Genomic DNA, 26,550 nt, shown 5'->3' with positions numbered 1-26,550 from the left:
GCCAGACTAGAGACTAGTAGATCTACTACTAGAGTAAGGTTGAGCCCACATGACATGGTCCGACAACAATCCTGACAGGTCATGTTGCTGCCACGGCTGCTGCTGGTGCCTGGCCACAGTGACCAGACCAGGCTACGCGTAGATCTGCAGTGTTTGAATGCAGCGCTGTTACCAGTAAAGCCTTATCTACCCTTGTCCCTACAATGTAGTTCGAAACACAACTCCGAAACGAACAAGTATACTTATTAGGATCCCGTGTGCGGACCAAAGCGCAGATAGTCACTGAGCTGGGAGTTTTCATTTACCTTCTAGAGTCTGGAAGACCACGGCCACGCTCTTGCAGATCAATCACGGGCTTAGCTTTCGGACGCACTCCACCCTCCCTGGCGCACATGTAAAGCCGTAGAGATGGCGGTATCAACGCCTGAAGCGGCGTTACTGCGAGATCTAGGCTTAGGCAGAGGTGAAATCGCGTACCACGGTATTTTCACCGTCGAGGATCAGATTGGCCGCGGTTCGGACGCTGATGTGTATCGAGTAGTATGGCAAGGCATACCGGTAGCCGCAAAGGTGTTTCACCCCAGACATGATCAAGCAGATGTGGAGGGGAGAGATAAGAACCTGCGGCGATTTGGCGCTGAGATAGCAAGACTGTCTAAGCTGCACCACCCAAACTTGTGTCAAGTTCTCGGTGTTGCAGTCACTGCCGATCGTCATCTTCCAGTGTTAGTGGTTGAGCTATTCGATCATACACTTTGTGAATGCAGTGTCGGTGCAGATCGGTTTGACCATGTCGCCCTGCTATCGTTCCTGGCGGATGCTGTGGCGGGTGTTCGCTATCTCCATAGCAGAGATCCCCCTGTCATTCATCGTGACCTGACTTTGCGCAATGTGTTGATCAAGGGCCAGATCGCAAAGCTCTGTGACTTTGGTTGTGCGCGACTGCGACCAACAAGTCCTGCGGATTTGGTTGGCTTTCTTCCAGATCTAACGGCATGCCCAGGCAACGTGCTGTACATGGCGCCGGAGGCTCTGCAAAACCCTCCGGTGTACGACGAATCGCTCGACATATTTTCGTTTGGCGTGCTGGCCACGAGCGTCGTGACAGGAGTTGAACCGTCGACAGACCTGCACACCTCACCAAGGACCATCATCAGACAAGTGGAGCGAGCAGACGGAACGCGTGAGGAGACCGTCACGGCTATCACCGAAGTCGAGCGGCGCGGCGTTGATTTGGAAAGAATACCAGACGGCCATCCACTCAAGCCTGCAATCTTTCGCTGCCTGGCAGTCGTTGCGGAAGATCGTCCCAAGGCTGAGGAGCTGCATGATATAGTGCTGGACACTGTGAAGGTGGCACGTGGTTTTTCTCCGGTAAGCGATAATTATGCTTATTTTGTATTTGTATTTTGCTTATAAGGGGGGGGGGGCTGACAACATCTCTCTTCAGTTGTAATTCACTCTTGGCACACGCGCTGGATGAAAATTATTTCATTACTTATGTCGAAAAATTGAACTCAGTTCTGACGATTGGTAACTGGCCCGAAGCGTCAATAATTTTTCAACATCACTAATAAAATAATTTTTCATCCAGCGCATGCAAGAGTGAATAGCAACTGTGAACATGATCCGACGCGGGACTTTGGTTATGTCCTCTTCATTTCCAGCGCTGTGTACGAATCGGTGTCGACTATATTTAGTCGGTCCAACCCGCGACCTCCATTATGCCGTGAAACGAGTCCCTCAAGCACATTCACAAGCTACGCATTTTCTCGGCAGGAAAATCCTCCCAGCATTCTACAACGGCTTCGAGGAGGTCCCTGCGATTCCCCTTGGCGACGAAAGAGATGTCTAACTGGAGAGAGGCGAAGAAATCCAGGTCGTCGACATTCCGATCAGGAGATCAGGAGCAATGGATGTCATGCTACCTGGCTATTAGTGTTGAAACGAGCGTATCTATAACAAACGAGCGATCAGTTCCACTAACGAGCAAGCTATCGAGCGAGCTAACGATTTTCATTGATGTGGCAAAATTAATATGATTTATGGACTGATAAATTTTCTAAGTTCGATTTTTTCATCTGGTTCAAATTATCACCGCCGATATTTGGGGTTGCTGCTGCTTCACTTCGGACTGCTGTTTGGTGTCAAGATGTCTTTTCAGCGCCGTCGTCGAGTAGCCTTTGTAAGAATAGACCGTTTTGCAAAAATTGCAAGTAGCCCTGGTCTTCGCTGCATCGCGGGAGAAAACTTCCAAACGACTTAGCGTAACTTTCACTCGAATGGAGACGTGACCGAAGCATATCCTGGGACAGGTCAGCAGATGCAGAGCAAGACATCAGTAGAGTCTACCAAAGCTGCAACGACAACTGAAACAACTCAAGTGTCGTGCAGGCATACAGTTACTGTAACTGCGAGTGATTTTCACTTTGCGCGGGACTGGATCCCCCATGGACTCTCGATCGACCAGGCCAGGGAGTTGTAAACTATTTTACGACTCCCGGCCCGCGGGCCCGGTCGACATGTACTGCTGGAGCGACCTGACTCACTGAGTATTACGTCATTCTACAAACGCATGCGCAAGAAATAAAATCATTCTCTTTGGTCACAACTTCTTCGTTGTCCGGTTGGCCAAAGTAGCCGTCGTCTAGGGCCCGACGTAAAAACCATAAATTGGTGACCCCTGACGCTGCGCTCTTCGGAGTTTTGAGCATGCCATCCCCGAGCTCGGCCCGTCGCAGTTTCCTGCTCGCCTCAACTCTCGGGATCCCGTCAATCGCCGGCTGTTGACGTAAAACTTGAGCCTCACCACCACTGGATCCGCCCTCGGAACTGCTGTGGCCCCTGCCACCCTCCCCGGCCCACCTGGATACCCCGCTATCCTGCCACGGCATCGTCCAGTCGTCGTCGTCCGTATTCGTCCTGGCCTCAAGCTGGAAATTGGCTACCTCCACCCGTCGTACCAGCTCACTCACTGAGGAGTCTGTGCACGCACGCAGGCACACGCCCGGCACCGGACCCCATGGAGCTGCGCTCGCCTCCATCTGTCCCCGCCTCAGTCGGCACGCCTCGCCCCAGTGCAGCGCTCCTGCTGGTATCCCGCCAAGCCTGCAACATGGAGCCGCCTCTGACATGATAATACTCCTCTGTCACGCGTACATTTCCTTTCTTTCCGCCTCTGACACGATAACACTCCTCTGTCACGCGTACATTTCCTCTTTTCTTTCTTTCTGCCTCTGACATGCTCTCTACCTCTGTCACGTTAACACACCTCTGACATGTTAAACCGCCTCTGTCATGCATCTCTCTCATCTCCGCTTTCTTCACTGTTTTTGATTTTGTTTCGGCCTTTGTTGCCACGTCACAAACAAATTTCATACACGCAGCTCTCGCTTGTACATATGTATCATATTCTTATAGTTTTGCCTTTCCGCCTTGTACATGCTGCGCTTCCTTTCTCTTCTCTTGTTTCTTGTTTATCGTGCTTCGCTCCTCCCGACCTCACCACTGGCGGGGGAGTACTGTAGCGACCTGACTCACTGAGTATTACGTCATTCTACAAACGCATGCGCAAGAAATAAAATCATTCTCTTTGGTCACAACTTCTTCGTTGTCCGGTTGGCCAAAGTAGCCGTCGTCTAGGGCCCGACGTAAAACCCTATACTGCCATGTGCACGGAGTACGGTGTTCGTTAGTGCAAACGAGCTGGCCGCACAAACGAGCCGAGTTTCTGGCGAGCGAGCTAACGAGTATCCGGTGAGATCGTTTCAACACTACTGGCTATTCACCGCCAATCCGCCGAGATCGTACAGCGCAAGGCGGTGGAGTCGCCGTCTGGGTACGTTCGGGCCTCGCTTATAGCCACATGGAGCAGAATGATAACCTGCGGTGACCTGGAAGTCATATGGCTTACAGTGCAACTGCAAACAGGGTGTCGTGTTACAATGTGTGCCGCTTATTGGCCAGGTTCATGTGCAGATCATGACATCTCAATCCTGGAACATATTGACAGCACAATCGATCGAGTGCGACAGCAAGGCGCCAAGCTCGTAATTGCCGGGGACTTCAACGTGCACAACAACAGTTGGCTTCAGAGCAGCAGGACGTCTCTAGCCGGCGAAGCCGCTGAGGATATGTGTGCCCAGCATGGCCTCACCCAGCATGTGGCAGAACCAACCCGCGGAAACAACACTCTTGACCTGATAATGTCCGACTTCCAGGAGCCAGTGGAGGTAGATGTGTTGCCTCCTGTTGGTAAATCATATCACGCTGTAGTTGTTGCCACATTCCCCGCTCGAGTGCAGCAAGAGAAGCGCACCTACAGAACTGTTTGGCGCTACAACCAAGCAGACTGGAACCGTCTCCGCTCCCACTTTAGGACTACCAACTGGTCTGACATCATAACGGATGACCCGGACACTTCTTGCCAGCAGGTGACTGCCACAATATCCAACGCCGTCGCCCAGTTCGTTCCGTCAAAGGCAATGACCACCAAGCCATCAGATCCAAAGTGGTGGACCCCAGAGTGCACGCGGGCAATGGCCATCAAAGACAGGCATTGGTGGTCCTGGAGGCGCTCCCCCCCAGGACGTCATACCGAAGCAACAATTTGTGACGTCTGTCAATGAGGCTGTTGCAACCCTCTTCCGAGCCCATCAGGCTGAGGCCGCGGTCACACCGAGCTCGATTCAGCCGTTCAGCCGAAAAAAGCGCTTGTTTACGTCACTATTACCATGGAAATGGCTGAAAAATGTCCAACAAGCGACTTTCAGCCGTGGCTGACTCTCAGCCGTTTTTTCGGCTTGTTTCAGCCACAGCTTGTACAAGCGGCTGAAAGCCGAAATTCAAAAAATAATTTGAGTGCGCTTGGAGCACACCATGTAGCTACTTGGTCCGCGTCAGCGATATTGTCGCTTATCTTTCAGCTTTGTTTATATGTGGCCAATGCTTACTTGGCAGCCCATTTCATCGCAATTTTGGTTAGCAAGTTAGGTTACTAGTACCTGAAAGGTCTAGCTAGAGTTCGAGTGGATTTCGAGAGCGACGGGTGGGTGATTCTGATTGATACAGCGCCGCATCAAAATAGATTATCTTGTTACGCTGTGCAGGCATAAGCAGCGCAAGCCACAAGAAAGTGGTTACTCGTGATCAGCTCCATTTTGCTGAACGGCCGAGATCGCTCACCTCAGGGATCGCTCGTCAAGCTGAGATCGCAGCTCCCTAACCTCCAGCTCAACGCTCGGAGAATCCAGCGCGTCGTGGAGACTTGCAAGTACTGTACGCGTCGTCGTTCAAAATAAAATCTTGCAAAGAACGGCGTCTGATTCGAACCACACAGGCTGCCGTGCCGCCCACGCAAAGTCCTATAGAGAAGGCGACCGTCACGATCGACTTTTCTTTAGAAAATAGCCAGGCAGCGGAGAGGAAGAGAGATGAGCTTGCAAAAGCAAGAGAGTCGATCCCGAGCAAAAATATTTGTCACCAGCGCCGAGAGCAGCGACGAGGAGGACCGAAAAAAGAAGGAACCCTTCATTGGACAATAAATTCCTCACAGCTAGTTGTCATTCTATACCTTACCGTCCATCGTACCAAGTTTTATTACTTCAAGTGCACTCGTTCATGTCCAAAGGCTAAGTTCAAATTGTCAAAAGATAAGCGACAATATTGCTGACGCGGACCAAGTAGTTGACATGATGAACTGATATTGATGTTCTTTCTTGTGTCCGTGGAACCGTGCTATCCCTGCCCCTTTGGTTTTGACCGTGAGTCTGTCTATCCAACTACACTGTATTCAGTTTGATTTGGATTTTGTCCGACGACCATGGATTTCTTCCGCTGTGCCTCTAGACTGCTGCGTAGATTGTTGGAGCTGTGGTTTGAGGCCAAGACAAGGCACCACACTCACGACCGAATTCATGAAGAAAGCCGGGTACGAAGAAGAGAGTGGATTGCAACTGAGTTGAAGAACGGCAACCGGCGGGGCAGAAAGCTCGACACCAGGAAACACCACCCGAACCATCGCGTCCATGCACACCGAACAAATAAAAAGAGCACAACTTCGCAATTCAGAATCCGGGCTTCCTTTGCTTCTTCATCAAAACTGAACACAAGAACAAGTACAGTTTTAGATCGCAAACGTTCTGCTTTCCGGTTTCTTGCAAACATTGGTGTGCTTCGAGATATTCAAAATTTGGCGGGTAAGAAAAACAAGCCATTCAAGCTTTGCAGTCAAGGTCTGGTGTGACCGCGTCACAGGGACCACGCAAGCCAGCTGAGCGCCAGCAATAACAAGCCCAAAGTGGCTTGTTTCGGTGTGACCGGGGCCTAAGGAGGACAGCCTACGCCGCAGCTTATCAAACGGGTCCATGCACAGCAAGCAGTGGTGGACAAAGCTCAAGTGTGCAAGTGGCATAGGGCGCCATACAGATATACCGCTGATTGCTGACGCCAATGGCCACGAGTACGCAACAAGTGCAGAGAAATCGGAGGCATTTGGACGCTTCTTTGCAAAGAAGTGTAGCATCCCCGGCGACGATATCTCCACTGCTGATCTCCCTCCCCACGACTTGCCCACATCCCAAACGATCAGTACCATTCACTTCCGACCTGAAGCAGTGCGTCGAGTTCTGGCTAGACTGGATACGTCAAAGGCATCGGGACCGGATGAAATATCTGCCCGCATGCTCAAGGAGTGTGCCAAAGAACTAGCTTCACCACTGTGTCAGCTGTTTTCCCTCTGCTTCCGGCGAGGCATTCAACCCAAGATGTGGAAAACGGCAAACGTGGTTCCTATCCACATAAAGGCTTCGCGTTCTGTGCTCAAGAACTACCACCCTGTTTCGTTGCTGAGCATCATCTCGAAGGTGATGGAGACTATTGTGAACATCCAGGTTACAAACCATCTGGAACACCATCAGCTCATCACCTCCCACCAGTTTGGTTTCAGGAGAAGATTGGGTACATCTGATGCTCTGCAGGCTCTGCATCATGCCTGGGTTAATGCTGTCGGGCGAAATAGAGCAGCTCGTATCCTCGCTGTTGATATTGCTGGGGCATTTGATCGCGTGTCCCATGTTGGTGTCCTCCATAAGGCACGTAATGCAGGAATCACTGGGCCACTCCACATATGGCTGTCGTCGTACCTGTCATCACGTTCATTACGATGCTTGGTGGGTGGCTATACGTCTACCCAGTACCCCATAACTGCAGGCGTTCCCCAAGGCAGCATACTCGGCCCGACACTGTTTTTACTGTACGTAAATGATGCACCCTCTGTTCTGGTGGATGATGCCCAGCTGGAGGCATACGCAGACGACACCACACTTTACTCCATTGTGTCGAATGGCAGCGCGGCAGGTGCAGCGCACTCACTGCAACTGTCAATAGATCGGCTGCATAACTGGGGCCAGAAATGGAAGATTGCATTTGAGCCCACCAGGTCCCAGGCAATGACTGCAACGCTCCGAAGAGCTGACTTACACCTCCCGCCAATCATGTTTGGCGGAATACAAGTCCCCGAGGCAAACTCGATCACCCTCCTAGGCGTCCTCTTTGACCAGAAGCTGTCTTTTGGGGAGCACCTCCGGTCTGTTGCAACCCGGGCAAGGCAGCGACTCGGTCTTTTGCGCCGGTCAGCTCATCTTCTCCCTCCGGCTGGGCGCATAAAAGTGTACAAAGCATTCGTTCGTCCGCTGCTGGAGTACGCCCCACTTATCTGGATTGGAGCGTCTTCCAGCCACCTCAGCTGACTGGACCGAGTCCAGCACAGGGCCCTCGGAATCATTGGTCCGGGAGCAATCCTGCCTAGTCTGGCAATCAGACGGACAGTAGCTGCCCTAGCTTGTTTATACAAGCTACAAGAAATTACGGGCCCACCTCAACTTCTCGCGGTTCTGCCAGCTCGCCGTCAGCAGTCGGCCAACCCGCGAACCCGGAGCGACCATGCTAGCGCTGCTGTCCAGCAGTTTCAACTGGATGCCAGCCTGCCAGCCTCTACCCCGTTAGTCCTGAAGCGATCATTTCCCCACTGTGTGCTCCACCAGTGGAATGCATTGCCCTGTGATCTGCTCCTGCATCCTCCCCATTGCAGCCGAATGCAGGCATTCAAGACGCAGGTGTACCGCTACCTGCGTGCCGAGACCTGGATGTGGGCTACTGACTCAGTCTAATCGCACCTATCTAGTATCTACATGTAGGTATTGCTCTCTTTTTCCTTGTTTTCTCTACTCTCTGCCTCTCTGTCTCTCTGTCTCTGTCTCTCTCTCTCTCTCTCTCTCTCTCTCTCTCTCTCTCTCTCTCTCTCTCTCTCTCTCTCTCTCTCTCTCTCTCTCTCTCTCTCTCTCTCTCTGTCTCTCTCTCTCTCTCTGTCTCTCTCTCTCTCTCTCTCTCTCTCTCTCTCTCTTTCTATCTCTCTCTCTCTCTCTCTCTCTCTCTCTCTCTCTCTCTCAACACAATACCTTTCGCTATATATTTTTCAAACTTTATTTGTTTCTCTTCTTCTCCCGATTTTCTGATGCGTGAAGTAGGCGCGGGTGCCGAGACCATTGGTCGGCGGAGCCTGCAGCACCCCATCACCACCACTGCGTTGCATTTGCAGCCCCATTCAGTCAATGTCTTGTTAGTCTGTTGTTTTGTCATTTCCTGCTTCTTTCTTCTTTTACGAATTGGGTGCATGGTTTTAAGTAAAAAAAAAAAAAGGAGGATGGGGTGACAACTGGTGGCGAAGAAAACGTCACACCTGCATAAGACTTGAGTGTGTTGCTATTAGGGCTGAGCCGGGTAGCATTTTCTTCCGGTATCGGGATCGGGTAGTTGTCAACGGGTAGTACGGGTACCCGATCGGGTAATGTTTCCATGGTAACACCACAATGCACCCCTTCCCTTACACACTGGGTAGACATGCGGAGTATTACATGAATTTGTACACTCACGCTGTACATTATGTCATCTGTGACTTCGGGTTTCGGGTACTATTTTATGCCCGTCTACCCGAGGTCCTCATGAGTAGCTCGGGTACCCGACTACCCGTGCACAGCACTAGTTGCTATGCACCCACACACTGTAGGCAATAGCAAAGTCACACTTAGTGGATTCAAACCTAGAAATATAACGTGAACTTACTACCCCTGGCCGTTTTGACGCTATCACTTTCAAGCCCTTGTGTGCAGGGCTTGCCCATAGTGTACTGAGCTTTTCTGTAACTTGGCTTGAAGGAGATTGATGTACGACCAACTGCTGAGGTTGATGTTTTTTGGTGATCGCGTGTACGAATGTTTGAGTGACTGTCTGCATGTGCACACACTCGCATGATGTGTGTTAGTCTGTGTGTGCATGTGTGTGTGTGTGTGTGTGTGTGTGTGTGTGTGTGTGTGTGCATGTGTGTGTGTGTGTGTGTGTGTGTGTGTGTGTGTGTGTGGGGGGGGGGGGGTGTGTGAGGGTGTGTGTGTGTGGGTGTGTGTGTGTGGGTGTGTGTGTGTGGGTGTGCAACTGTGTTTAAAGGGGACGGTTGCACGTTTTGTAGCTCCGTTTTATCTGAGTTTTCAGTCGTTCCTCTTACTAGTCTTAAGCCACAGGGTGGCTCTGGGTTCACCAGAGGCGCCCCTGGTGCCCCTGGCGTGTTTCAGAATTTGCTGGGCGAGGGTTCCGCAATGCGGTCGCCAGGGCAGTGTCTCCTCGTCTCTCCATTCGCGGTGGTGCAGCTGACCCCCGAATGGTTTCAAACTGCGAAGCTCGAAGTACAGTGGTGGCAGAGGCATTAGCTGTAAGTGGAGACGGTTGCTGGAGATGGATGGTGATGCAGGGAGAAGAGTTACGCTGCCTGACGACGCGTGGGAAATTGTTTGATCCTGCAATTTCAGTTCGAGCGCGGTGTACTTCTAGACGATGTGTCCTCATGGCTGTTTTCAATGCTTGGCCTATAGCTGATATCCCTGCGTGGGATGTTCTTCCAGTGGAGTCCAGGTGGTTCTTTGGGTGCCCACACTCCATCACCTGGTTGATTGTTTCGGAACTGCAATAATACAGGTTCAGGGTTCTAGCCAAAGGGGGGTAGGGAGGGGGGGGGGCAGCGCCCCCCCCCCCCTACTCTGTTTGCGCGCCCCCCTGTGAAAAATTGCCGCCCCCCTACTCATTTTCCGATTTTCGTGTTAGATAGAGTAAAAGGTTCCCTAGTACCATTAGCAAGTTGATAAGATGGGAGGGATGGAGGGTGAAAATTTGGTGCTGGCACAAGCTAAAAGTCACCACTAATTAGACTAGTCTTTGAAGTGAAGCCAGCAGCAAGAAAGAAAGAGAAAGTTCAAAGGAAGCAGTTGTACGACGTCAGGCTAAGCGCGCCCGAATCCATTGGCAGCGCTGGCAGTGTGAGTGCAGTGAGCAAAAGTTCAAAGGAAGCAGTTGTGTGACGTCAGGCTAAGCGTGCCCAAATCTATGTGCTGGCAGTGTGAGTGCAGTGCGCAATGCACTGATGCAGCGGTGCGCAGCAGATGCAAACATGGCAGTGTGATCGGTGGATGCTAACACACACTAACTACATTACTGCGACACTATCTCTCTCTGCTTGCTGTTTTTTAGTTTTTGTTGCCACTGTCCCTCATCATACCCATGCTTGGGTTAAGGGCGGCGTGACTCGTTAGGGTAGCTGTCAATACAGTACAGTGTGTGTATGTGTGTGTATGTGTGTGTGTATGTGTGTGTGTGTGTGTATGTGTGTGTATGTGTGTGTATGTGTGTGTGTGTGTGTGTGTGTGTGTGTGTGTGTGTGTGTTTCCATCAGCTGCAGGTAAGGCCTACCACTGCGCCAGAAGGCCTGTCTAGTTCTGCTTCTGCCACTGCCTCTGCTACAACAGCTATGGTAAGTTGAACAACAATTTTTTGTCTGTAATGCCGGTTTCACACTAGGCCAGTTTATAGTCCAATGCTTCCACACCGCCTCCCACATAAAATCTGCTGACTGTGTCGGATGAGTAGAACTACCTGTTCATACATTCAATAGTGAGGTATTTCAATTGTAGACCTGACTGTGTACACACAAACAAGTTGTACACAGCCACACTAGAGAGTGGTAGAAGTCGGAGCGGAGATGTGATCGTTTCTATATACACAAGCTACAGGGTCAACAGCATTGAAGGGGTAGTTCACAATCTGCACCGACTCTCTCTGCTGTCATGGTGAAATTCCTTGTTGGAGGCCCGCTCCAACATGTGAAAGCACTAACAGTCAGCCCACCTTTGGGTCAAATATCGATTCTGCCATACTTGGTCAAAAAATCGTATCATAAGAAAATCGTAGCAGATTTGTCAGAATCCTGTGTAACAACGGATTTCACAGCAGATGATTTTCGCCCTGATCTTGATGATGTTTCTCGTCTGATTCCATGTCAGCCGGGAAATTGTACTACACTTCCCGGTTTGTACGGTAGCACGGTTGCATTCTCGTTTCTGACAATCACATTGGACGCCGTCAATCAGCTTCATGAGTGTCCCATCGCTTCTAAAGGCGTATTACGTCGCGCCCCGTCGAATGTGAACTAGTCTTTAGCATTCCCGATGTAACCCATCACCCTAATTGCCGGTTAAATAGTAAAAATTCATAATGCCCTCCCTGACATGCACCACCCTATAATTATACCAATACAACTTTCACATAACCGGGTATCCTCTAGAATCCACTCCGATATCCGGTCACTGCTAGGTATAAAACTTCTAAGGTAACAAACCATTTGTTTGTCTGTTTGTGTGCGTGTTTGTGTGTTTGTGTATGTGTGTGTGTGTGTGTGTGTGTGTGTGTGTGCATGTTTGTGTGTGTGTTTTGGTGTGTCTGTGCCGGTGTGATAAACTACAGGTACCTGTTTCTAGTCCCATTGCTGCGCAAGACCGCCAGTCAAGTTCAGCTTCAGCCACTGCCCCTGCCGTGACTGGCTCTCCTACAGTAACTAGAGTAAGTTAAACGACATACCTCTGTTGTACGATATCCAACAGAGTCAATGTCGGTAGCGAACAAGATATCCGCACAAGGCCAAATCTACTACTTTGCCCAAATTTGGCTCCTTTTTTATCCCAGATTGTGTCTCATTGAGCCACTGTGAAAGTTTGGTGCAGTTAGGTGCATAGTTTCCAGTGCAACTAGCACCTCATGAATATTGGATAGCAATGTCAGTCAGTGTTGTTGTTCATGGATAGATACATTGTCATTCGCAATGCTTTTGCCCCCAAACCAGCTAGTCCGAAGGCCTTGCTAGGCATCACTTAACCAGATAGTGGAAACGACTTCGGCGTTAATTGTAAAAAAGTTGGATGATCCCACACCGGAGCTCGTGTTTTGGTGGATGATGAAGTTTGTACAGTGGACACCAACCCAAACATGAGGGCCTGCTGGACTTCTGAGGGTTCTCGATAAAGCGACATAGCGCGGCGCTACAAACTCTTTCACTTTTTGACTGCCCCCTTTCAGAGAGAATGCTCCAACCTTCAGAGTACGATCGCCACCTTTTTATATGCATTATATGTACACATCCTGTTTTAGCACAGCAGAGAATGGAGGCACAAGATGGCGGTAAAACTCACTAAATTGTGGGGCAGATGATCCGCTCCCCCCCCCCCCCGCCCCTCCTTCATTTTTGTTCTGGCTAAACCCTGCTTATTTTAGAAGATTAGGAATTTAGAAAACTGCAATTTGTGCCTGCAATCAGGTTTATAATAGGGCTTGAAAGTGCTACGTCACAGCAGAGCACGAATTTATAAATTCAAATACTGGATCCCTACGGATCCAGTTTTTGTATGGATCCAAGCACTTTTCAAGCGGTCTTACTCACAGTAAGGTGATACAGCCGTTGAAATTGACTGGGTTGGCTAAGGGCACATTCACACGCACGGAAAAACCGGATACGGGAGAGCTTGCCGGGAGTGATTATAATTTTTTTTTACATTAGAAATTTATTACTCAAATTTTGAAGATCAAAAGGAAAGCTTTGCAATAATAACAACAATAAAACGTAGCCTGTAGAATGTAAAAAAGCCACTGAGTACAGTTTAATTAAATATCCATGTCCAGTATTTATAATAAAAATAATCTGCTGCAATTTATAGATTCTCACATGCGAGCAACCTGGGCCTCAGCAACAACCAGCTCAGCGGACTCCGGATGCCGAACCGATCGCTCACGGAAAAGACCCCGTGAACCCCGCAAACACATGATGCATGATCGCAACAGGGCAAATGAGAGATGGCATCTGATGTAAGATATTACGTGGGAGTACTGCTCTTTCCTCCTTTCCGCTCTCAATAACGCGATTCGGCGATAGAGTGATGTTGCCGCTCTTCCCATGCCACCACTTGCCGACAGCACAACAGGCATGAACGTCGCATGGTCCACCTCTCTCACTCTCTCTTCATAACATCGTCGCTTTTCTTTTTCATGGCGCCGATAGACAGTGGTGTGTGGTGCAGATCGATTTGAGCGTGCATGAGGATTAAAAACCCGTATATCAAGTAAAGTACGCTCAAAACGACTGCCCCACAAACCACTGACCGCTACATCAAGCCGTGCATGCTCCTCCACAATAGCAGACCTGTATCTCATTCAAAAGTGTTTTGGTGCATTCAGGCGTACTTCGTAAAAAGCGTGCAAATCCCGAAGGCGCTAGGCGCTCTTTTCGCTTTATATATTTGTTCTACAGGAGAGGAAGAGATAGAGATAGAAAGAGAGCATGGCGGGTTTAGTAGCTGCACTCGACTTCTTGAAGGACCTCGTCTGCTTCGCACGAATCTAACCTGTCACTGTCATGTCCTAGATTGCCATATCGCCCAACACCGCTCTCTTCCACTTCTCGCCATGGTCGTCGTTCATCTCTTGGATGAAATCAATCGTTAGCGTTCGTGATGTTCATGGCGTACCCTTTCTCTCTCAGACGGGAACGCAGGTGGTGGGCAATACACCGAATCGTGGAGAAGCAGAGAGGTTTCTGGGAGAGCAAAGTACCACTGTGACACAAAAAAGCAGAGATGTACGCTCCCGGAGAGGCAGACGACTTTCTTGATCAAAAGTACTGTGGAGTGTACCGGGTGCGCCAAGAAATATCTGGCGCACAAGAGGGAATACCAGAAATTCAAACTAGTATTTCGCCACCCATGTCCTCGATTTGTGCTATATTCAAACGACTTATGTACCTCCCATAGCTCTTCATCACGGCTCGCCAAACGCACTACACTCAAACAAACAGCGTTCGAATCAAGGAGTAGTACTCCCAGTGGTTCAAATCACCGCGTCAGACCCACTTTACAGGCATTAAACCTTTCAAGCCCTATTATGGCGGGCTTGACCATAGTGTATTGAACTATTCTGTAACTTGACTTGAAGGAGATTGATGTACGACCAACTGCTGAAGTTGATGTTTTTTTGGGTCGCGTGTATGAATGTATGCGTGCCTGTCTGCATGTGCACACACTCTCATGATGTGTGTGTGTGTGCGTGTGTGTTCGTGTGTGTGTGTTTGTGTGCACATGTGTGTATGTGTGTGTGTTTGTGTGTGTGTGTGTATGTATGTGTGTGTGTGTGTGTGTGTGTGTGTGTGTGTGTGTGTGTGTGCGTGTATTTCCATCAGCCGCAGGTTACGCCTTCCACTGCGCCAGAAAGCCTGTCAAGTTCTGCATCTGCCACCGCCTCTGCTGCAACAGCTACGGTAAGTTGCGCAACATTTTTCTCTGTACTGCCGGTTTCACACTAGTCCGATTTATCAGCCCATGCTTCTACATGGACTTCGACATGAAATCGTTTAACTGTGTGGGACGAGTGTGACTACCTGTTCACACACACAACTGAACAGTGACGTAATTCACTTGTAGGGCTGTCAGTGCACACATATACAATGTGTGCATCGCCACGTTAGAGAGTGGTAGACGTCAGAGCGGCTATGCGATCATTTCTATATACACAAGCTACAGGACCAAAAAAATGAAAGGGGTAGTTCACAATCTGCACCGACACTCTCTGCTTTCATGTTGAAATTCCTTGTTGGAAGCCCGCTCCAACATGTGAAAGCACTAAAAACCGGCCGACCTTTGGGTCAAATATCTACCCTGCCATAAGAAAATCCTAAGGATCAGTCGGGGAAGTGAACTGCCTGAAAAGAGAAAACGCCAGACCCACCAGGACTCAAACCCGGGGCTTTGCTTGTCATGAGCAATGCTCTAATCACTGAGCTATGAGACCACGCTGAACCTAGAAGGCGCTGACAAGTTTTTCACTCCAAAGGCAGCTCACAAAAAGTGCCACACATACTGATGGCACGTGGGTCATTTTCCCCTTTGGATTGAAGAACTGGCCAGATGAAGCGTAGTTGGCCGCAGCCAGATGTCAACCGGATAACGAGTGAGGTATGGAAGCAAGGACTGAGAACAGAGTGTCTCGGATAGAAGAGGTGTGCAAGCGGATGGCAGCTATAGGCCATGATGCAGAACTACTTGGGACCGTGAGATTAATTTCCCGGTCCGAGCCAGCCGGGAAAACCCCTCGCGCCGACGGCAGCAGTGAGGGAAAGAAACCAGGTGAATATCCCCAGTAGCGAGTATGCATCATGTAGGCATGGCAAGCACATCATGGCAAAAGGTGATAGAAAAGCAATAATAGGCTGCACAGAAATGAAGGATGGGACGACAGGGACACTGGTGAGACTCAAAACTCTCTCGCTGCGCTCGGCCGGCGAGAAATACAACTTTTCCAAGTCTACCATAGTTTGTGGATTTCAGGGGTGTTCGCCGTTGGGCGGTGCAATAGCCGATTGAGTCCTCTTCCCAAGATTTCTTTTGAGTTCTTCCCTCCCCTCTCCCGGGGAGACCCACGTGACCAATCTTTGGCAGTCAGAAAGGACAGTACAGTACTGTATTTCCCCCTAAGTTAGTACGTACTAACTTTCGAACTTAGCAGCCAACCGAGTACTAACTTTCGGGGGTAAATGACACGCAGTGGGAAGCCTGCGCAACTCTAGTGTTTGTGCATATGATGTATGTACTGTGCGATGTCTGTACATGTAGGACGGGTACGAACTTACTATCTTTCGGGGGGAACTGTCTTTCGGGTTGATAACCTCGGCAGTGGAAAGTGTATTTTTTATAGGGGGGGGGGGGGTACTAAGTCATTGGGGAGAACTTACTTACGGGGAATTGCGGTACTATGTGTGTATGTGTGTGTGCGTGCGCTCGCGTGCGTGCGTGCGTGTGTGTGTGTGTGTCCGCCATGAACTGGCTGTTGGTAACCACCCAGGAGAAGTCGTGTGATGAGTGTGAGGGGAAAAATGAAAAAGACCAAAGTAGGCATTCACTGGCCAGAAAAAGCCACTTTATACCTGTGTCGTGTAGATCATGCTGAATAGTGGCGGTCAATTCTTCAGCCTTGCAAGCTGTTGAATGGTGCAATCCCAGCAGAAGTTGCTTGCTATAGCTTCTGCTGTAGCATGGCTATCATCGCTTTCGGCAATGGGCGTCAAATGGTCAAGGTCAGAGATGTGTGTGTGTGTGTGTGTGTGTGTGTTTGTGTGTGTGTTTGTGTGTGTGTGTGTGTGTTTGTGTGTGTGTGTGTGTGTTTGTGTGTGTGTGTGTTTGTGTGTGTGTGTGTGTGTGTGTGTTTGTGTGTGTGTGTGTTTGTGTGTGTGTGTGTGTGTGTGCATGTGTGTCCCATATGGTGCAGTGGCATATGCAGTCGATTTCCAATCGAGAGGTTGCGGGTTCAATTCCCGACGATTATGGTTGCACACGTCTTTCTTCTCTTTCTCGGACTCTTCCTGACTTTTCTTTCATTCTCCTGGGTGGTTACCAACAGCCAGTGTATGCCGGAGTATGTGGTGTGGTGTGTGTGTAGAAAAAAAAGAAAAAAAGAAGAAAAATGGAAAATATGAAAAATAGGGATTCACTGGCCAGAAAAGGTCACTTCAATCAGCTGTGTGGTGGATACCAGGCTACAAATAGTGGCGGTCAATTCATCAGCCTTGCAAGCTGTTGAATGGTGTAATCCCAGCACAAGTTGCTATGTCTAACATAGCTGTTCGCTATCATCGCTTCCGCGATGGGCAGGTGTGAGGTCTGAGGTGTGTGTGTGTGTGTGTGTATGTGTGTGTTTGTGTGTGTGTGTTTGTGTATCTGGGTGTAGGTGTGTGTATGTGTGTGTGTGTGTGTGTGTGTGTGTGTGTGTGTGTTTCTGTGCCTGTGTGCTGAACTACAGGTACCTGTTTCTAGTCCCATTGCTGCACAAGACAGCCGGGCAAGTTCAGCTTCTGCCTCTGCTCCTGCCACTGCTTCTGCTACTGCAACGAGAGTAAGTTGAACGACATACCTCTGCTGTACGATATCCAACAGAGTCAATGTCGGTAGCGACCAAAACATCCGCATAAGGCCAAATATGCTATTTTGTCCAAATGTGGCTCCTTTTTTATATCCCAGATTGGGCCTCATTCCCCCACTGTGCCAGTTTGGTGCAGTTTGGTGCATAGTTTCCAGTGCAACAAGCACCTCATGATTATCGGATAGCTATGTGAGTCACACCACGAGCTTCTGTGTTAGGAGCAGCCAACCTTTCTATACAATTGTACCCAAAGTCAATAGCACTTTGTCATGCTTACAGATACTTTCATTCCACTTTGTGTTTCATGATATAGGTCCACCTCACTTGTTTTTCTCCTCAATCCTGATCATGGCTCCTGGCCGAAAATTTGATTGAAATATTCTTATTTTGCAGCACAGATTCCACTTGATTTGAGCATGGTGTGTGTATGGTGTGTGTATGGTGTGTGTATAGTTTTCACGTAACTTACAGATACTAGTAAAATAAATCAATGATATTGTATAATTTTGAGGTATTATGGATATTGTATCTCTGACCCTTTCAGGCTGAAGCTACAGCAGCTGCAAGCACAGCTGTTTCATCCGTTGGTAGAGGATATCATGTCTTACCTGCTATGCCAACCCCAACACAGATTGCGAACATCAAGAAGCGCAGAAAGGTACACCTGGATGAGTCTATTTTGTTTTGATCTTACAAGTACTTTCAGTAGCAAGTCAGGCAATATCGATTAGGAGATTGTTTTGGAATATGTCTGGTTAGTACATACCCTTCCCTTTCCCCGGTGACAATCTCAAAAATGTATTTCAAACAATCTAGAAAATTGTGAAGGATATTGCGGATAATCACTCCAAATTTGCAGCCCACACGCGGTGTTTAATGTCAATACGCGGCCATTGTGTGTTGTACGCAAAGTAAAACCAATGGGTCTACAGCCACTCACTAGACATCTCTGCATGGTGCTAACAAATTACTGATTACATTGAATGGCATCGCGTACAATCAGCTTCCACCATGGGAAGCATAGCACAGCCTATGCCAATATTCTTTAATTTTCTGAATAGGAAAAACCCAACCAGTGCCTGCCCCAGGACCGGGTCAGCGACCCGGTTTGGGGATGCTTAGAACTGTTAAGGTAGCCCAATACCAAAAACTGGTGCGAAGATTTTTAAATTTTAACAGCACTACGTAGATGTATGGAGCAAGAAATGACGATTTATTAGGGGGAGGGGTGTATTTGGGCATTATCTTCCAGTATGCCGCTCTGATATTACGGAAATTTTGTATCATTTCTTCATAGTTAGTCTCGGGTGGAGAGCCAAGGATTAATTTATAAGAATAAAAGAGGACCAAGGATTAATTTATAAGAATAAAAGAGGACCAAGGATTAATTTATAAGAATAAAAGAGGACCAAGGATTAATTTATAAGAATAAAAGAGGACCAAGGATTAATTTATAAGAATAAAAGAGGACCAAGGATTAATTTATAAGAATAAAAGAGGACCAAGGATTAATTTATAAGAATAAAAGAGGACCAAGGATTAATTTATAAGAATAAAAGAGGACCAAGGATTAATTTATAAGAAGAAAAGAGGACCAAGGAGCCTTCACCTTCCCCTCAGATGTTATTTCTATAATTACCAACCACACAACAAGCCGACCTGTTTGGGAGGTATTACGCGTTGTATTACCAGGAGATAGGCAACAATTGCCGCATACAATATGCAATATTCTGGTCCAATGCCAGAGCTAGTATTGCAAGCACCGCTGTGCGTTAGTATGGCCAATGCCGACACTAACTGGGGCAACAATTGCCCGGCGAGAATTCACACGTGTCAATACACGAGCATGCAGTAGGGATGCACTTGTGGGCGAATGTAGGCGCACTTGGCTTAATGCCGGCCTGACCCACGATCCCTGTTGAATTCAGATGTGCCAATACACGAGCATGCAGTAGGGATGCACTTGTGGGCGAATGTAGGCGCACTTGGCTCAATGCCGGCCTGACCCACGATCCCTACTGTTCTTCCTTACGGGATGGCTTAAAGGATGCACTTGTGAGCGAATATAGGCGCACTTGGCTCAATGCCGGCCTGACTCACGATCCTTACTGTTCTCCCTTTCGGGATAGTTTCGAATGGAATGCTAGTGAGAGATGATGGGGTGGGTGGTGGTGATCAGAAACCGGCCGCGATAGTCAAACAATTTGACCGTCAGCACAGCAAAGCGAAGAGCAAGAAACAACAGCATGGCGAATTGGAGTAATGCGCATGCTCGACACAGTCCCGTGCGGAAACGCGGGAATTCGGAGTGCATGCATGTTATGCATGTACAGTTGTCCCTCTCTAATCCGGCACTTTATAATCCAGCACCCTCGATAAACCAGCACAATTTTCAGTAGCCAAAATGTCCTCTTCATGCACATTGCAGCAGTAAATCAGATTTGTTAATCCAGCACCCTCCCTAATCCAGCAGAATTTCGTGGCACAAATGGTGCCGGATTATAGAGGGACCACTGTACAAGTGTTGCTTATGGCAAGGATGTTGGTGTGTTGCTAACTCCACTTACCGTGCCATGCACGGAAACTTATATCTTAGAACCTTCTAAACTGGAAGGCTGTTGGAGAGCGCGTCCAAGATGTACAAGAGCTGATTGACAGTTAGGTGTAGAACGTCTGTACTGTTGGTCAGTGTCGTGCAATGTTATTGCATAAGCTGATTGTCAAGTAACTGCTGGTGTTAGTGGATATTATAGGGTAACTTGTAGCTCTTTGGTCCTCTTTTCTTCATATACATTTCTCCATAGGGTCTACTTTGCTAGATAGCTTTGCATAGGCCAATATCATGCTCTAATTCCTGCAGATAGGCCACCTGTACAGAGTAACATTTCTAAACAACAAATTACAGTCTTTTCACCCACTGCAATTTTCTCTAGCCGTTTGCAGACGGTGAAATGGACACAAATTGTTACTTTTGTACGTAAATGGACAAAATGGAGACAAAAAGGTATCATAAACCCAACTATTATTTTTTATCCTTTTCAGTCGAGGGCACTTTTTGTTCTTCACGGTGATATGCTCCAGCAGGCAAAAGCGATAGGCGCATATAATCCGAGTGTCCAGTGCACATTGTTCTTACATGTATGATGATGAAAGCAAAGCATTGTTCATACACCTACGATCCTGACAATATAGCACCGCAGCTGTAAAAAAATTACCTCTATCATTTGCGACTTCCCGATTTACGTGCAGCAGCCACACTTGAATGAAACCCGGCTCAAACCCTCTCTGGCTCTGTAAACATTGCACCAGGTACACATAAGTTGCAGTGCATGTGAAAAGGATGCTAAGCTGCACTTGACTGAAACAGACAAGAGCTGATTTTGAAGTTTGAACTTGCCCTCAGTGTTGGCTAAAGACCGTGCACATAAAACCACCATCACAATATTTGAACGGTCTCTGCCGGGATGACAGCTACACCATAGCTCAATGGTTAGAGCATCACCGGCCTAAAGCGAAGGTCCCTGGTTCGAGTACTGATACAGTCAATATATTTGTGCAAACGTATTCTTCAGATTAATCAGGCGAACTACCCTGCATCAATCTGAAACTGAGGAAACACATAGCTGGAAATTTGTTACCGTTTGGTCTACATGTTGTCAATTACGTCCAAAGAAACAATTTATGTCCATTTCTGTGCATTTTTTCCATGCGTGCGTTTGTGTAATGTGTGTGGGGGTGGGGGGGGGGGGGAGGGTTGGGGTTGGTGAGTGTGTGTGTAGTGTGTGTGTGTGTGTTTATGGTTTTGCAGCTTACCCGTATAACGGCAGCTGTATGTCAAGGTCAAGGTCAAGGTGTGTTTATGTGTGTGTTTGTTCGTATGTGTGTGTTTGTGTGTATGTGTGTGTGTGTATGTGTGTGTGTGTATGTGTATGTGTATGTGTATGTGGTTCTATTTTGTCATGCAGTGGAACAAGGTAGTAGGAGGTCCTGGAAAGAGTTTTTTTAAATTTTGGAATACTTCACGTCCGGAAGTACCACCGCATGGCAAACATGCCATGCTTGCCACGTACAGTGACAAACTGGTTGCTATGTGGTATGATGGTGCGTACGTCACCAAGATCACTGAGACATCAGACCTGCAGACATGGCGCAGTATTGACCTACCAAGTGAATACAGTAAGCTGGCTGGCCCATCACTGGCATCCCATGGTGGTATGCTGTACATGTACTGTCTAACGCTTTCCAAGAGCACCAACACATGGGTGCGCTCTATTCTGCAGTACTGCGACACACCAGATAACGGTGATGGCGGCCGCAGTGGTGGTGGTGGTGGTGGTGGTGGTGGTCAGTGGACCAAACTTATGGACGTCTCGCACTGTCGCCATGACTGGTGTACTCTACATGCATGTCATGATGCTATTTCTCTATATGGTGGCAGTCATGATTTATCAAATCACAAACATGTTAGTACATATTCTCTAGCTAGCAAGCAGTGGAGCTCTTCTGCATCATCCAATGCTAGCCTAGTATTACCTTCATTACCACAACCATGCAGCAAAGCATCACTTGTCTCATTCCCTGATTCACTGTACTTAGTTGGTGGTAATACTGGTTGTTTCTTCAAACACCATGATGGTAGGTGGGTGTCCACCAGTCCACCTGATCGTGGTGACCTGAAGCTTAGTGCAGCATGCGCACTGTCTGACCATAGCATGGTTATTTGCCCCAACGCTCCTTTTACTGAGTGTGTTGTACATGATATTTCATCGGGTCAGGTCCATCCACTACCAGCTGTGCCAAAGTACAGTTATTGCACTCCATCCCTCACACTGTTTGGCAGTACACTGGTACTCAGTGTATGTGGACCTCACAGTTCTGGTTCTCTGTACACACTGGATATGAGTGTGTGAGTGTAGTAGGTTACTAACTACAGTCAATCACTGATGATAACTACAGTATGCAAACTGTACTTCTTTTCACTTTCTTTCTATTATCAGAAAGTTGCTAATCTTTGTTTTCGCGTCTCTCTGGTTGTCAAGTAATTGTCTAGTTGTACGCTGCCTCATCCCCTGTAACATATACGCAGATTGGTTAAGTGAATATCACTCTTAGCTCTATAATCACGTCCAAACTTACCCATTCTTTCCTTGATGCCTCCACAGCAGGAGTGTGAATTATGAACTGAAAACTATTTTTCATTGTGCGTCCTCCTCTGAGTCTGCTATGTTCTAAGGGCCGGGTTCCACTGCGGCTCCGCGGCTCCGCTGCTCCGCGGCACCTGGTTGCATGCAGCGGAGCAGCGCGGTTCCACTGTCACTCGCCATTCGCGGTACCGCGGGCGTGGTCCACACTTTTTGATGACGTTTCACCTGCCTGCGCGCGCGCGCGCGCGCGCGCGAAATCAAACAAATCCTCGTGTTCTGGCCTGCGCAACGAATTAAATTTTGAATTTTAAAATTCTGGCGTACAAAACAATGCAAAGTACGGGAAACAGGTCGAGCCGCGACTGTGGCTCGCAGTTTTTGGTCAAGAATCGTAGCAAAAGCTCGCGGTGAGCCGCGGACTCGCTGCTCCAGCTCGAGCCGTGGTCACTATGGTAATGATGACGTTTCAAGCCGCGAAAGACGAGCAGCGGAGCAGCGGAGCCGCAGTGGAACCCGGCCCTAATCTCTGTTTCTGACATTGAGCACTTTCTGCAGCTCGGGGATCAACGGATTTATTGATTAGGTGTGGGGATTGTTATGACTGTATGCTTTGAGGACGAGGGTTGGGGGAGGGGGGGGGCTTGTGTAGTTGCATCATACATGGTTTCCATAGTCGGAGTACCATATGTTCAAGAAGCTGTTCAGTGAGCACCTGATACTAATGCTTATCTGCATGTTTTGTACTTTACATTTCTGATATCCATAACAAAACCATGTCTGGTTTCTTGACGAGAGACAGACGAAGACAGAGACCGATACAAAGGCAGAGCTAGAGACTAAAAGCCGATTCACACTTCATTTCCCGTACGGGAAACGGGTCGCATACGGAAAAGCCATCGCGCGAATTTCCCGTACGCGAAATGAAGTATGAGTAGCCTTAAGAGAGCATGTCTGAGAATACCAAAGTATGGGTGCAAGTGGATCTCTCCGATTTCGCTCAAAATTTGCAGGTAGGTTCCCTTTGGGGTGTGGATCGATTGTGCAAAACCCTTGAAAATGTTTCTGAAGGGAACCTTGAAATTTGCATACCCTCAAAAATGGCCGAAATATCACATGAGCCCGGATCAGCGAAAACCATCGCTTGTGTTTGATATCAAGTTGATCAAAAAGTGACGTTGAAGCCGAGCGAAAGAAAAGTCGCGGACCTAACACTACCCACCACCTTTCTGTCTTTCTTGTCACTAGTCTTTCTTTCCGCCTGACAAGCCCGTGTTTGTTTGTTTGTCAGTGACTAGCTAGCTAGGCGAGCCCCAGGCAAGTGAGGAGACACGGCTGGGAAACCCCACGTACCTGAGCTGGCTGGCGAATAAAAAAATAGGTACGATCGCGGGGCGCGAGCATCGCACGCGCATCGATCGTCGTTGACGCCAATCACGACACGACATTTTTTGGTGATGACTGGGATGGCGATTGCTCATCAAGGGAGTCAGGTGAAAGCCGCGGAGCTCCAGAGGACGACTCTCTCCTCCCGCAAAGCGACTCGGCGAGGCTGCAGACTTCGTGTAGAAGAAAGCAGCGCTGATGAGAATGACAACGACTCGAGTGGATATTGTTGAGCGATGAACGACTCCTTCACTAGTAAGTTTGTCGGATATCGACAGTGACGATGCAGAGCAAAGGCGTCTCGATTCACGACTGGAAGAGCAACGAGAGCTAGCGCCAGACAAGATCTGCTTCGTTGGCTTGGACACTGAGCATTGTTACTTGAAACATTTATTTGGTCCATGCAGCAGCTCCCAAAATAATTCAAAAAAATATGTTCCTGTAGGGTCAGGTAACCGTTGAATGTATCTGCACCTAGTACGTACCTCATGCTCATGAGCCTGTGTGCTAAGTAGTCACAGCTGCTGTGATTGCACTCCGTGTGTGCAGATATGTTTCATGGAAGTGAAGGGCTTGGAGAGCATCAGTACTGAGCCTGGTGTGGATGCAATATCAGCCCCTGGAACTTGGCCATATGCCGTTAGCTGCGCAATAGTCAGTGAAGCCAATGATTTACTTGGACGAGCCAGTGTCTGAGTACACCCCCAAGGACTATAAAATTCCTCCTTGTTAGCCGGCTGAGTGATGGCAATGCCTAACAGGATCAGACACATACCAACGCTCATACTTGCATTCTACACAGAAATGCCACTTCCAACATTTGTACAGAGATGTGGTGTACCGCATTTTTTGGTCACTTACGGTGCTGTGATTGATCTAAAATTTCTTGAGACTGGTTATCAGTGGTTGTGGATCAATTTGGAGCACAAAAATATTTTTCGAAAATTTTGCACATGTGATGGTTTTTGCTGATCCAGGCTCACATTATTTATGGGTCTAGAAACGAGTCACGCCACAGCGTATCTGAACAAGCTATGAACAAAACTCCATCAAGCCAACATTGCCTCACCTTAGAAGAGTTCCTGGAGCAGTACCGCTTAGCCACGCCAGCATCCCAGAAGACGAGGTCCATCACCCCCTGACGGCACAAATGATCGTCTTGAAAATAGCCAATTTACAAGCGCTGGCAAAACAGCCAGCTACGTCCCCAATTGGCCAGAACTATACACCGGCAGATAGTAGAACACCTCTTCTAGCGCTGAGGACATGTCCCCCATCTTCCTTTTGGGGTTTTCTTGAAATAAACTTTTTTGAATTTTTCCACTCCACCGTGCTGAAATACGGCCAAAGTCATACCTGCGCAGGAAAGCTCGCCCCTCCGCGACGTCTGACAAGGAAAAGCAGCGGTGATCACTTGTCACTCCAAACGACAAGCTTCTCCTTGCGCCACCAATAATTTTTTGTGCGACTGTTGATGCAAAAGTGACTGAAGTCCTGAGCGCAGTTTTTGAATTTTATTGCAAGATTCACGGTGAGATCGCGTGCTCTGTGACGTAGGATGACGCTTCCTGGATCACGACACGCGGCCATCGATCGCGAACGTGACTGGAACGCTACTCGGAACAGACCATGATGGCAGAGGTAAGATTAGCTAGAACCCTCGCAAACTGTCCTTGGAGTGTTGCAATGGCAGCAAGCCGTTGAAATATGCCCCCATTACAGCATGGAGAGTTGTTCATCTTTCACACTTACCTCCTGCAATCCCGAAAATAGTCCAACACTAAGGCAACTGTAAAAGTCCCTTGTTTTCATGTCGATGCTCGACATAAGCTGCTAGCGCGGCGCGCGGTCGTTCTGTGTTGACTGGCACGCGAGCAGCACTGGCTGCCAGCATGCACGAACTACTTGTCGCGTGAACTGCATGAGATATTTCTTACGTCATAAAGAATGTGATTTCATCATCAATTTTCACTGGTCTTCGACCTACGTCACAGTATGTGGTCAGGGAAAGTCCCGGTTCGTAGGCCTACAACACGGTCAGCGTGTTCTTGAGCGCACTAACAACACAAGTGTGATCACTTCCACTTCCAGACCAACGCAGCAACGGGCGTTCAAGGCGAGTAACATAATCATTACAACTTAAATACAAGCGCACTTGACGAAGGTGACTCTGAAATCTCGTGAGCCGTGATCCACGCGACTTGGCATTCTTGCGTCACAAGGCACGTGATTTCACCGTGCCTCTTGTAGTAAAATTCAAGAATGGACCGTATGCGTGTTAAAACAAAATGGCGTCACGATTTATTGAAAGTGGTATAGTTGGTGGTACGAGTGTTCAAACCCATTAATTTTGAACTTCATACTGTTCGTCTTCTTTTTGACATGCTCTCTTTCCATCGTCCTTAGCTTTTGTTTGTTGAGAGCTGTTTTGGCTTTCTCCTATACCTCTGGGGGATGCCAAGTGATGGTTTTGAGAGGCTGGTGATGGCTGTGAGCGAGAGTTTGCCGATCGGCGTCGTCCTCGCTGTAGCCATGAAAATACTAGTTACTGCGCACCTGGCAGATATCACAACACATGGGAGCGTCCAGGAGCAAAGGAATCTTGGGTTTTCACTGGAATCTAGTTCCTCCAGCATCGTGTAGCCCACCGTCGGTGAATGGCCGTCCAGAAAGGTCGAACCTGGTCTTCTGC

At 48.4% G+C, this 26,550-nt stretch overlaps 1 protein-coding gene across 4 annotated transcripts; it reads left to right on the top strand.

Annotated features, from left to right (window-relative positions):
* The first annotated feature begins 244 nt into the window (after positions 1-244).
* LOC135812284 (probable serine/threonine-protein kinase roco4) lies at positions 245-22,522 on the top strand. Of its 4 annotated transcripts, none has more exons than XM_065325652.1 (7): positions 245-1,374; positions 10,775-10,852; positions 11,842-11,937; positions 14,606-14,677; positions 17,212-17,304; positions 17,876-17,989; positions 21,297-22,522. In XM_065325652.1, exons 1-7 carry the CDS (start codon positions 409-411, stop codon positions 22,239-22,241), a joined length of 2,364 nt encoding a protein of 787 aa, XP_065181724.1. In that variant the 5' UTR covers positions 245-408; the 3' UTR covers positions 22,242-22,522. The 4 variants fall into 4 exon arrangements, with proteins under 4 accessions (XP_065181724.1, XP_065181723.1, XP_065181726.1 ...); XM_065325651.1 differs by having other exon boundaries at positions 14,600-14,677; XM_065325654.1 differs by lacking the exons at positions 11,842-11,937; positions 14,606-14,677.
* The last annotated feature ends 4,028 nt before the right edge of the window (positions 22,523-26,550 follow it).

This window comes from Sycon ciliatum, chromosome 3 (assembly GCF_964019385.1).
Source record: "Sycon ciliatum chromosome 3, ocSycCili1.1, whole genome shotgun sequence".
NCBI classification, from domain to species: Eukaryota; Metazoa; Porifera; class Calcarea; order Leucosolenida; family Sycettidae; genus Sycon; species Sycon ciliatum.
Note: the sequence above shows the minus strand (reverse complement) of the source record. Positions and strands in the feature narration are given on the sequence as shown.